This window comes from Entelurus aequoreus, linkage group LG02 (genome assembly GCF_033978785.1).
Source record: "Entelurus aequoreus isolate RoL-2023_Sb linkage group LG02, RoL_Eaeq_v1.1, whole genome shotgun sequence".
Taxonomy (NCBI): domain Eukaryota; kingdom Metazoa; phylum Chordata; class Actinopteri; order Syngnathiformes; family Syngnathidae; genus Entelurus; species Entelurus aequoreus.
The window spans coordinates 56681375-56695557 of NC_084732.1; the positions used below are offsets into that span (position 1 = coordinate 56681375).

General features: G+C 37.1%; 1 protein-coding gene across 1 annotated transcript in view; it reads right to left on the reverse strand.

Annotated features, from left to right (window-relative positions):
- Window positions 1–498: 498 nt before the first annotated feature.
- si:ch211-71n6.4 (para-nitrobenzyl esterase) overlaps window positions 499–14183 on the reverse strand; it is a 63000-nt gene continuing 49315 nt past the window's right edge. Inside the window, exon 10 of the mRNA XM_062029620.1 lies at window positions 499–5206. Coding sequence (XP_061885604.1) covers window positions 5064–5206 — 143 coding nt within the window. The 3' untranslated portion in view covers window positions 499–5063. The remainder of the gene's footprint in view (window positions 5207–14183) is intronic.

Sequence of the window (14183 nt, forward strand, 5' to 3'; positions counted from 1 at the left end):
GCAGCATATTTGGTTAATATTTATGTTTCTAATCAGCCTGACCAACACTCAAGGTTTTTGTCTTAAATATATAATAATCTTTGAGATTAACACATCCATCCATCCATTTTCTACCGCTTATTCCCTTCGGGGTCGCGGGGGTCGCTGGAGCCTATCTCAGCTACAATCGGGTGGTTCATATAATTTGAAAAGGTTGTAAACTGTAATTAGTTTAGATATGATTATTGAATAACATTCAAATCAAGAGGAAACTTACAAATTCAATGTTGATATTTAATTGGGCCCTTGGGTCTTCTGTAGTGGAAATGTTAAGTCCTGAGCTCAAAAAGGTTAAGAACCCATGTTCTATGTGGTATATTGACCATCATTATAGCAACACCTAATACTACAAAGACCCAAATATCTCTTCAATGAACCGGCCTATGAATCAAATGTATACCTGTTCAATATTATAAATACTACAATATTGATTTATAAACAATGAAAAAGTACACCACATAATGTGAAAGTTTAATATGTCAATAACAGCTTAAAAGACACATTTGATTTTTAAATGCAATGTGAAACAAAAACATTGGTTGAACACAAAGTGCAATGATTAAATGATGGCTGAAGCCAATTAGTAGTAGTCAGTCCACAGAGTTAGTGATCTAGTGGCTCACTTATTTCCCTAAAAAGAGCAAACATGAAAAACATAAAACCTGCATTTTTACAATCCCCATATCAGAACACATCCTTCAGATTCAGCAATAAATGTCAACTCAGCAACAATTATATCCTTAACAAACATCTGTTTACATTTGGACATCTTCAACTCCATCCCCTGCATGTTTTAGTTGCCTGAATTGACTTGTGAATGTAATAAACTATATTAACTGGATACAATACCACCAACGACACTTTTACAAAATGTGCACATAAGAAAGATGAACACTTCAGCAGATAAAAATATTTAAAAGTAAGTCATTCAAAGTAGGGATGGGTACCTTTCACATTTTAACCAATATGGTACCGATTACCCGTACCTGTAAATAGATACCAGTAATAAACGGTACCAATTTTTGGTACTTTTCTGTGTATTATCTAGTAGACTTTGCAAGCAGTTGCAATTCCAAGACGAACGATGGCAGTAGTGTATGGACTACGGTGTGTTGCCTAGTCAGGAAGTAGCCTTTGCCAATTAGTTGAATGTGCCAGTCTTGTCTTTTTTGAGTCCTACAAAGTATTTATACTCAAAGTATTGTACTTATTACACACCAGCTGGTTCATTGTAACCTGCATCTTAGTTGTAGTTTTCATTACCAAATTTGGAGGGGTTATAATTGCCATGTAAAATCACTAATGCTAATTGGTAGGATTTATATGGCATCAAGCTAGCACATTTTGAAAAGTGGAGCCGTATTTTGAGTGCTTTCTATTAGGCATACTCACTTTGTTTGTATGGAAAATTGTAAATTACAGAGATCATAAAATTGATTATTGAACAATTTGTTTCCCACATATTCATTTTTACTCAAAAACCTGCACATCTAATTCAATTCTGGTTGGTGCCAAATAGTATAAAAACATGTTTGTGTTTGTTGGTGTCCAGGTCATATAATCCACAAAGGTTGAATCGATGCAAATAGACTCTTCTGAAACATTTTCAACAAAAAAAGCCCAGTTGCCTCCATTTGGCCTTTGAAATATTATAAAAGGCCTTTCAGTCAAATAAAAACGACAAAAAACAAAAAAGTGGGTTAACCGGCCCTGCACGGTGTTCCTTATTTTTCAGGTAGTTGGCAACACAATCCCCATCCCTACTTCAAAGTAACATAGGCATACGTATGTTTCAAAACAATAAAAATGCATACATAGCACATAGTGTATTACAAAAATCACCACATTTCTTTCTTTCTAGAAAACAAAACTGACTTCTCCAATTATAGCATTATATTATACATTATACAAGGGAACGCAAGCTTCATTCCACTCCAAGTCCCAACACTTCAATGCTCATCACGATTACACAAAAACAATACAGCATAGTGAGGAAACAAAGTATTTGCAGCCCTACTGATTTTGTAAGTTTACCAAGATGTGAACAGTACATCATTTTTATGGTAGATTTATTTTAGTGAAGTGAAGTAGAGTGAATTATATTTATATAGCGCTTCATTGAAACCAGTGTGGGTGGCACTGGGAGCAGGTAGGTGAAGTATCTTGCCCAAGGACAAAACAGCAGTGACTAGGATGGCGGAAACGGGGATTTAAACCTGGAACTCTCAAGACCGAGCCATGCCGGTTGGTAATTTAAAAAAATAGTTTATAAAAAATTAGTATTTGATTGAAATACATATTACATTTGAGTGAAATAAGTATTAAATTACTACTGACCAGCAGGCACAGACCCACTGAGTGTTCACGAAACACACAAATTAAGAAAGTACTCCTCATCTCCACCCGTTATGTGTACAAAATACACCTATCACACCAACACTTCATTCAAAACGCTTCACCACCATGGACGAGCCCACCTCAACCTCCTCATGCTCTCTCAAGGAGAGCATGTCCTAAATTCCAAGCTGCTGTTTTGAGGCATGTTAAAAAAAATAATGCACTTTGTGACTTCAATAATAAATATGGCAGTGTCATGTTGGCATTTTTTTCCATAACTTGAGTAGATTTATTTTGGAAAACTTTGTTACTTTGTTTAATGCATCCAGCGGGGCATCACAACAAAATTAGGCATAATAATGTGTTAATTCCACGACTGTATATATGGGTATCGGTTGATATCGGAATCGGTAATTAAGAGTTGGACAATATCGGCAAAAAAGCCATTATCGGACATCTCTAACCACTACAACTATAAAAAAACAAACTACAATGCACTACTACATCTACAAAAAAACTACAAACCACTACTGCATCTATTAAAAAGACTACAATACACTTCTACAACTACAATACAGTCGGATGGATCTCTGTCGTTGACAGCAATTAATTTACACCAACTAAAAACTACTTTTTGTATTGGGATCAAATACTTATTTACTGCAATCCAATACAAATTAATTAATAAACTTTATTTTTTTTGTAATTCCATTACTTGGTACAATCAAGCTAACACAAAAAAAGATGTGGTATTCATATATTTGTAAGAGTAAACTTAGTCGGTAATCAGGAGATCAAATATTTATTTCCTTACTGTAGATTAGATTAGATGACAAAAGTAAAAAGTTATAGAAAAGTGTCTTAGTGGTTTCATGAGCACGGGCAGAGTAGAAATAAGCGAATCGACAGTTGATGACACTTCAAAATGTTGAACAATACCGATGCAGTTCCTGCATTTTTGCAGACACTGCGTTCATCCGCCTGCTCCGACCTTCCCTCATTCAACAAGATCCCGAGATACTTGAACTCCCGCCAACCCAAAGGGTGCAATCCGCCTTTTTCAAGCTGCAAACTATGGCCTTAGATTTCGACATGCTGATTCTCATCCCAGAAGCTTCACACTTAGCTGTGTGTAGATACCTTCATGATCCAATCAAATGAAATAGTGGCTACAAACCATCATTCATCAAATGGTTTTCACTCGATGCAGTGTGATGCTACGAGTATTCTGCTAGCTACCAAAAATAATGAGTATTCATTTCTCCAAGTGAAAATAATACGTTCACAAAAAGTAGGGCTTTCACTTCACCATTTTCTAACGTAAAGTGCATGTGTCAGCATTTTTAGCTCATCCACTGTTTTACATGTCAGCAGTTATTTCATATGCTGATGTATTGTGTCTGTGTTTACTTTCACAAGTGCTTTCTTTAAAGCTGGGGAGGTTCAAGTCTTTTACACAATGGGGTCACACAGAAAAATTGATGAAGGTGTGTATCGATACAACTTTTTCATCTAACAATACCAATATTGCCGCATTAAGTATTGGCTGATACCACTACTGATCTGATACGCTATCAGCAATAATGCTTACTTATATACTTGTAATATTTTGTAGTGTGGCTTGTTAGAAAAGGCTTGATCAAGTGAAATTACTCATAGATTAATGGCAGGTATAAACAATTCCAAATGTATTTTTTTATTAATAGTCTAGAATAGATTTATGCTGTATTTAAGTTGAAGTGGAGTGGTAGTTGTTTTTATGGCGACACATATAACCACGATAATTGATGTTTTTGCAATCCCATAGTTGTTTTTGTGCTGATATTGGATCAGGATACCTCTAATGTGGGGCCACAAGTCATATTTCTATTTATTATACATGCTAAAATCAATCCAACACAGGTATACACGTCAAGTCACAAAGGGAACCTCCTTAGATTTGTTGTTTCTCATTAATTTTGTTTACTATTATTATTATTATTATGTTAACTAATATTTTTTAGAGCTCTAACTAACTCAAATCTTGCAAGCACGTTATTCAAAAATGTACACACCCCCTCCAAAAAAACTTTAACAAAAGACGAGTGAGAAAAACCTGCCACAATTGTCGGCTCGACAGGACATCTGGTACACATGCTCATCATGGCAGGATGCAAGGAACTTTGATCTTGGACAGGGGTGTCCAAAGTTTTTTATTGGACCACGACCTGCTCTAAAAATTCAATTAATTAATTAATTATTAAGGAGTTATTTCAGATATAACAACTATTTGCTTTGTCACCAATAACACAATAGCTAAGATAATGTTTTTTTTTCTCAAATCATTTAGCATATACTGATGAGCACTGCATTGGTTTTAGCATATTTCATGTAAAAATCATGTAAAGTGGCCCTGTGCATTCTTTAGTTTTTCAATATGCCACCCTCAGTGGACACCCCTAATACTTAAGTAAATAATTTTCCAAGTCAGAAAAACTGCAGAAAAAAAACAAATGAATATAAGTAATGGGACAAGTAAACAGGTTATAACACAAATTATCAATGAGCAAAAGCCAGCAGGGGACCTCAAGGGAGGGGGAATCGATCAACGGATTGTGAATACGCCAAGACCAACCAACAAGATTGGTTGTTGAACTTTAAACCTTTCCCTTTTAAAGCCACAAGGTGTCAGATGACGGTTGCTGTCATCAGTTTATCCAGGCGTACTTCTCCAGACCATTGTCCTTCCATAACTGACAACGAGCAGCCGAATAGTTGTTGGCAACAACGAGGCTGCTGGACAAGAGTGCTGTGGCTGCTGGATAATCTGGCCATGAGTCTTCCATTTTACCTGCAAGAGGGAGACATTCTCATTTTATTCTCCATCCACAACAGTGAAATTTGTTGCACTTGTTCCAGGACCTATTTCGGACAATTTCTGATGATTTTATCCAAATCTGTCCATTAGTTATGTTGATAATTATTAGATTACGCAAATGGTTGCATTTTTTTTTATGAAGCAGCACATGCCAACATGGTGTTGCTTATTTTTTTTTCAGGAAGCTGGCAACCCTAGCTGTGAAGTATCAACACGCTGAGGTACGAAGTTTGTGTATTACAAACCCTGTTTCCATATGAGTTGGGAAATTGTGTTGGATGTAAATATAAACGGAATACAATGATTTGCAAATCATTTTCAACCCATATTCAGTTGAGTATGCTACAAAGACAACATATTTGATGTTCAAACTGATAAACATTTTTTTTTTGCAAATAATCATTAACTTTAGAATTTGATGCCAGCAACACGTGACAAAGAAGTTGGTAAAGGTGGCAATAAATACTGATAAAGTTGAGGAATGCTCATTGAACACTTATTTGGAACATCCCACAGGTGAACAGGCAAATTGGGAACAGGTGGGTGCCATGATTGGGTATAAAAGTAGATTCCATGAAATGCTCAGTCATTCACAAACAAGGATGGGGCGAGGGTCACCACTTTGTCAACAAATGCGTGAGCAAATTGTTGAACAGTTTAAGAAAAACCTTTCTCAACCAGCTATTGCAAGGAATTTAGGGATTTCACCATCTACGGTCTGTAATATCATCAAAGGGTTCAGAGAATCTGGAGAAATCACTGCACGTAAGCAGTGACCTTCGATCCCTCAGGCTGTACTGCATCAACAAGCGACATCAGTGTGTAAAGGATATCACATGGGCTCAGGAACACTTCAGAAACCCACTGTCAGTAACTACAGTTGGTCGCTACATCTGTAAATGCAAGTTAAAACTCTCCTATGCAAGGCGAAAACCGTTTATCAACAACACCCAGAAACTCCGTCGGCTTCGCTGGTCCTGAGCTCATCTAAGATGGACTGATACAAAGTGGAAAAGTGTTCTGTGGTCTGACGAGTCCACATTTCAGATTGTTTTTGGAAACTGTGGACGTCGTGTCCTCCAGACCAAAGAGGAAAATAACCATCCGGATTGTTATAGGCGCAAAGTGTAAAAGCCAGCATCTGTGATGGTATGGGGGTGTATTAGTGCCCAAGACATGGGTAACTTACACATCTGTGAAGGCGCCATTAATGCTGAAAGGTACATGCAGGTTTTGGAGCAACATATGCTGCCATCCAAGCAACGTTACCATGGACGCCCCTGCTTATTTCAGCAAGACAATGCCAAGCCACGTGTTACATCAACGTGGCTTCATAGTAAAAGAGTGCGGGTACTAGACTGGCCTGCCTGTAGTTCAGACTTGTCTCCCATTGAAAATGTGTGGCGCATTATGAAGCCTAAAATACCACAACAGAGACCCCCGGACTGTTGAACAACTTAAGCTGTACATCAAGCAAGAATGGGAAATAATTCCACCTGAGAAGCTTAAAAAATGTGTCTCCTCAGTTCCCAAACGTTTACTGAGTGTTGTTAAAAGGAAAGGCCATGTAACACAGTGGTGAACGTGCCCTTTCCCAACTACTTTGGCACGTGTTGCAGCCATGAAATTCTAAGTTAATTATTATTTGCAAAAAAAAAAATAAAGTTTATGAGTTTGAACATCAAATATCTTGTCTTTGTAGTGCATTCAATTGAATATGGGTTGAAAAGGATTTGCAAATCATTGTATTCCGTTTATATTTACATCTAACACAATTTCCCAACTCATATGGAAACGGGGTTTGTACATGCAGAAGGTATCACTCCAGTTTACTGTTGCACTTAAACACATGGTGTTGTTGGAGAAGAACAAAGCTTGTTTATTTGACATTATTTTCATTAACCAAACTGTTTTGTGATATCAAAAACTAAACACTCTGTTACAATCAAGTTGTGGGTTTTTCATATCACAAAGTTAATACTTTAAAAAATTCACTCATGTGATGTAGCTTGTTAATGTTTTATGGTGTATAGTTAATTACTATCGGACAATTCCTGCTCAAACTCTTAATAGATCTGTCCTGATACAGCATGTACATACATTAGTATATGTCAATGTAGACAAAATGTACATAACTCAAAAAAATAGCTCCCTCTTTAAAAATGTAAAAATAGAGAAACATGAATTATGTAATGGGAAAAAAAAGCTGACACATTAATACTATTAATGAACAAAAACACAAATATGTGTCTTTAAATATATGGATAAAGTTTATCTATAGCCTTTTTATTACACCTTACAAATTACATGATCAGGGTTTGCCCTACATGTAAATGAGCGTGGCGCAACGCCACAGCCAGATTAATGCTGGCAAACCTTCAAAATACGTTTTTTTTTTTTAACATGAAAACACTTTTTTAACACCTAAACAAATTTAAGTGATATATTCTATGAATGGATATACCGTATATAGTCTATTATTGACGTACTATTGGCTATAATAAGTTTGAAAAACAGCTGAAATATCATTAAAAAACGTTCCTCATTGCTTTATTTTGAAAAAACAAACGTGCATCTTGATTGCCTGTGAGACGCTTGTCAGCTGGTCACGCACCTAAATGGAGTTGACACCCGGCAAATGTAAGGAGAGAAAGTTGAAGGGAAAGTTATTTTAGGCTAATTATGGGGACGGCGTGGTGCAGTTGGGAGAGTGGCGGTGCAAGCAACCTGAGGGTTCCTGGTTCAATCCCCACCTTCTACCAACCTCGTCACGTCCGTTGTGTCCTTGAGCAAGACACTTCACCCTTGCTCCTGATGGGTCGTGGTTAGCACCTTGCATGGCAGCTCCCGCAATCAGTGTGTGAATGTGTGTGTGAATGGGTGAATGTGGAAATAGTGTCAAATCACTTTGAGTACCTTGAAGGTAGAAAAGCGCTATACAAGTATAACCATTTAAAGGCCTACTGAAACCCACTACTACCGACCACGCAGTCTGATAGTTTATATATCAATGATGAAATCTTAACATTGAAACACATGTCAATACGGCCGTATAAAGTGCAATTTTAAAATTCCCGCCACACTTCCGGTTGAAAAACTCCTTTGGATATGATTTATGCGCGTGACGTCACAAAATCCACGGAAGTGGGTGTACCCCATCTGACCCGATATAAAAACCTCTTGTTTTCTTCGACAAAATTCCACAGTATTCTGGACATCTGTGTTGGTGAATCTTTTGCAATTTGTTTAATGAACAATGGAGGCTGCAAAGAAGAACGTTGTAGGTGGGATCGATCGGTGTATTAGCGGCTAAGTACAATGCTTACAGCAACACAACAAGGACTACTTACTACGCCTAGCCGATGCTTGCCGCCAAACCCACAGAGGAAGTCCTTCGTCGCGCCGTCGATCGCTGGAATGCAGGTGAGCACGGCTGTTGATGAGCAGATGAGGGCTGGCTGGCGTAGGTGGAGCGCTAATGTTTTTATCATAGTTCTGTGAGGTCCGGTTGCTAAGTTGCTAAATTAGCCTTAGCGTCGTTAGCAACAGCATTGTTAAGCCTTACCAGGCTGAGAATTTTTAACCGTTTAGTTACATGTACATGGTTTAATAGTATTGTTGATCTTCTGTCTATCCTTCCAGTCAGGGGTTTATTTATTTTGTTTCTATCTGCATTTGAGAACGATGCTATCACCTTAGCTCAGTAGCTAAGTGTGTCACCCATGTATTGTCGTGGAGATAAAAGTCACTTTAAATGTCCATTTCGCGTGCTCGACTCTCATTTTCAAGAGGATATAGTATCCGAGGAGGTTTAAAATACAAATCCGTGATCCACAATAGAAAAAGGAGAGAGTGTGGAATCCAATGAGCCAGCTTGTACCTAAGTTACGGTCAGAGCGAAAAAAGATACGTCCATCACTGCCTCTCCAGTCCTTCACTGTAACGTTCCTCATCTACGAATCTTTCATCCTCGCTCAAATTAATGGGGTAATCGTCGCTTTGTCGCTCCGAATCTCTCGCTCCATTGTAAACAACGGGGAATTGTGAGGCATACTAGCTCCTGTGACGTCACGCTACTTCCGGTGCAGGCAAGGCTTTTTTTATCAGCGAGCAAAAGTTGCGAACTTTATCGTCAATTTTCTCTACTAAATCCTTTCAGCAAAAATATGGCAATATCGCGAAATGATCAAGTATGACACATAGAATGGATCTGCTATTCCCGTTTAAATAAAAAAAATTCATTTCAGTAGGCCTTTAATGCATGCATTTTAAGCCTGTGTAAGCTACCCTAAATCTTTTGACATTACTACCGACAATGAAGTCTAACTTTATACCGTGTGCAACTTCGAACCACAGTTTTGACATTGCTGTGTGTAGTGTGCGTTTGTGCCTGTGCGTGTTTGGGTTTTCTCTTGGCACGATATATATATATATATATATATATATATATATATATATATATATATATATATATATATATATATATATATATATATATATATATATTAGGGCTGCAACTAACGATTAATTTGATAATCGATTAATCTGTTGATTGTTACTTCGATTGATCGATTAATAATCGGATAAAAGAGACAAACTACATTTCTATCCTATCCAGTATTTTATTGGAAAAAAAACAGAATACTGGCACCATACTTATTTTGATTATTGTGTCTCAGCTGTTTGTAAATGTTGCAGTTTATAAATAAAGGTTTATTAAAAAATAAAAAAACATTTTAAATAAAAAAAACTAAATAAAAAAAAAAACCTCTGCGCATGCGCATAGCATAGATCCAACGAATCGATGACTAAATTATTCGGCAACTATTTTAATAATCGATTTATTTTAATCGATCTAATCGATTAGTTGTTGCAGCCCTAATATATATATATATATATATATATATATATATATATATATATATATATATATATATATATATATATATATATATATATATATATATATATATATATATATATATATATACACACATATATGTATATATATATGTATATATATATATATATATATACATATATATTTATATATCTATATATATGTCATTGGAGACTGTACATTTTTCAGAGATAGGAATGTTAGTGTGAAGGATTGTTATGTGTCCCTGTGATTGGCCGTGCCAATTTGAGTTAGCTTGTCTAAGAGCTAGTCCATTGTACGTTAGCATTAAGCTAGCAGCATTAGAGCTCAACCTTTATCCTGTGTAATTGTATTGCTTTTTTCAATTTATTCCAGATTATATTATTAATCTAATGTGTAATGTGTGTACAGTCGTGGTCAAAAGTTTACATACACTTGTGAAGGACATAATGTCATGGCTGTCTTGAGTTTCCAATAATTTCTACAACTCTGATTTTTTTGTGATAAAATGATCGGAGCACATACTTGTTTGTCACAAAAACATTCATGAAGTTTGGTTCTTTTATGAATGTATTATGGGTCTACTGAAAATGTGACCAAATCTAAAGCATACAGCAACATACATTATCAATGTTAGTGATGTAGAAAAGTTACAATGAAATCAAATTAGCTTCTTGGCATGGCCTCTTGACTTCATGTGAGTGATTATGATTGACGACACCTGTTGACTTCTCTGAGCCCATTTAAATAGGGCTCATGTGATGCAGTCATTACACTCGGTTACAAACGCGACAATGGGAAAGTCAAAGGAACTCAGCACAGAACTGAAAAAACTAATCATTGACTTAAACAAGTCAGGAAAGTCACTTGGAGCCATTTCAAAGCAGCTTAAAGTCCCAAGAGCAGTTCGTAAGTATAAAGTGCATGGCACAGTTTTGTCACTGCCCCCACAGGAAGAAAACGCAAGCTATCACCTGCTGCTGAGAGAAAATTGGTCAGGATGATCAAGAGTCAACTGAGAACCACCAAAAAGCAGGTCTGCAATGAATTGGAAGCTGCTGGAACACAGGTGTCAGTGTCCACAGACAAGCATGTTTTTCATCGCCATGGACTGAGAGGCTACCATTCAAGAAGAAAGCCCTTGCTCCAGAAGCGACACCTTAAGGCTCGTCTAAAGTTTGCTGCTGATCACATGGACAAAGATAAGACCTTCTGAAGGAAAGTTCCGTGGTCAGAAAGAAACAAAAATTGAGCTGTTTGGCCACAATACCCAGCAAAATGTTTGGAGAAGAAAAGGTGAGGCCTTTAATCCCAGGAACAATCCTACCGTCAAGCATGGTGGTGGTAGTATTATGCTTTGGGCCTGTTTTGCTGCAAATGGAACTGGTGCTTTACAGAGAGTAAATGGGACAATGAAACAGGAGGATTACCTCCAAATTCTTCAGGACAACCTAAAATCATCAGCCCGGAGGTTGGGTCTTGGGTGCAGTTGGGTGTTCCAACAGGACAATGACCCCAAACATATGTCAAAAGTGGTAAAGGAATGGCTAAATCAGGCTAGAATTAAGGTTTTAGAATGGCCTTCCCAAAGTCCTGACTTAAACCCCATTGACAACATGTGGACAATGCTGAAGAAACAAGTCCATGTCAGAAAACCAACAAATTTAGCTGAACTGAACCACTTTTGTCAAGAGAAGTGGTCAATATTTCAACAAGAAGCTTGTGGATGGCTACCAAATGCGCCTTATTGCAGTGAAACTTGCCAAGGGACATGTAACCAAATATTAACATTGCTGTATGTATACTTTTGACCCAACAGATTTGGTCACATTTTCAGTAGACCCATAATAAATTCATAAAAGAACCAAACTACATGAATGTTTTTTGTGACAAACAAGTATGTGCTCCAGTCACTCTATCACAAAAAAATAAGAGTTGTAGAAATTATAGGAAACTCAAGACAGCAGTGACATTATGTTCTTTACCAGTGTATGTAAACTTTTGACCATGACTGTATGTGCACTTCATGTGTATATATAATGTACTTTCTTTAGTGTGGTTAGTTTTACAGTGACTTCATTGTGAAGAATATTAACAAAACACCTCATTCGCTAAATTGCAACATTCAGAGAGGGAAGAATATAGTGTAGTCTCTGTTACCTTTTACAATAAGCAGCAACAATGGGAAAAAGCATTGAACAAAGACAGCACAGTCTACCAAGTCAAATTGTGAACTGAAGTGAATTATATTTATATAGCGCTTTTCTCTATGACTCAAAGCGCTTTACATTGTGAAACCCAATATCTAAGTTACATTTTTAAACCAGTGTGGGTGGCACTGGGAGCAGGTGGGTAAAGTGTCTTGCCCAAGGACACAACGGCAGTGACTAAGATGGCAGAAGCGGGGATCGAACCTGGATCTGAACCTGACATTCATTGTGTTAAAGATGATTCTGATTATGTAAGAATTTTTTTAAAATTAATATTATTAATGGTATTAATAACTAATATCACTAATATTTTTTAATGAACATAAAACATTTGTTGCCTTTTTAAAGAAAATATATGCATCATTGCAAATCAAAATTATCATGTCATATATATGATGAAGTGAAGTTAAGTATATTTATATAGCGTTTTTTTTATAGTGATTTAAAGCGCTTTACATAGTGAAACCCAATATCTAAGTTACATTTAAACCAGTGTGAGTGGCACTGGGAGCAGGTAGCACAACGGCAGTGATGAAGATGACGGAAGCGGGGATTGAACCTGGAACCCTTAAGTTCCTGGCACGGCATATACGGTGGCAATCTAGGGGAAACCTGATGATGGTGTCGCGTTCCCAACCCACCCCAACACTAATTTACCTAACATAATATAATCATGATTATTATTTTGGCCATAATTGTGCAGTTCTATGTGTACGACTAGCTCTCATATATGAACACTAATTTTATCTATATAGACAAAAAGTGCTTATGGCCATCAGGTGCCATCTTGCAAAATTCTTACATTTGTTTAAATTGTTCATCTGTTATATAAATTAGGGCTGCAACTATTAGTCGACACTGTCGACAAATGTTGACAGTAAAATTTGCCGCTGACAGTTATATTTGTCGACAATAGTTGTGACGTGATCACTCGTGTTTTTCCGGGCAGAAGTGGGTCACTCGCCAAAACATTGCTAGTGATAAGTTTGAGGATATTTCCTCTTATTCTTGTTAAAAACATGAATACCTTGCTCATTTTTTATGGCAGTACATCTGTGATACGCAAGCATTTACAGCGGAGACAGGATGTCAGACATTTGGAGGGAGGATGCGGTCTCAACTTTAGTAAGATTGTTAGCTTGTGCCTTGACGCTAGCTAACAAGTTAGATTGTGTCTTTTGTTGTTTGTTTTCATTGCTGATATTTTAACTGGGTTTTTTAAATACATACACAAGTTTATGTTTTTTTTTTTTTTTTTAGCACTTTGCCGTTCCTTTCTTTTAAATGGACAACATTTTTAGTACCGTAATTTCCGGACTACAAGCCGCACCTGACTATAAGCCGCACCAGCTAAATTTAGGGGAAAATACAGATTGCTCCATATATAAGCCGCACCCGACTATAAGCCGCAGGGTTTTGATGTGTAATTACCGTAGTATATAGGGGTTCCTGCTACCACGGAGGGGATTGTCGGGACAGAGATGACTGTTCGGGAACGCAAAGCGTCCCATTTATTAACAATAAATCTTTCAATCATTCAATCAAACTTTCACATCTTTGACATGGCGAACAGCATTCGTGCAGAGTACAAATAATACAACGGTGCAAAGTAATACAAAGTGCTCGCCTGTACGTTATCAAAATAACCAGCCTACCGGTATATGAAAAGTCAGTCTTTAATCATTGTGTCATCGTCTTCCTCCTGCGTACTAAAACCACCGAAATCCTCTTCGTCGGTGTCGGAGAAGAACAGGCCGTAAATAAGCCGCACCGTTGTATAAGCCGCAGGGACCAGAACGAGGGGAAAAAGTAGCGGCTTATAGTCCGGAAATTACGGTAATTGAAATTTTTGTAACAG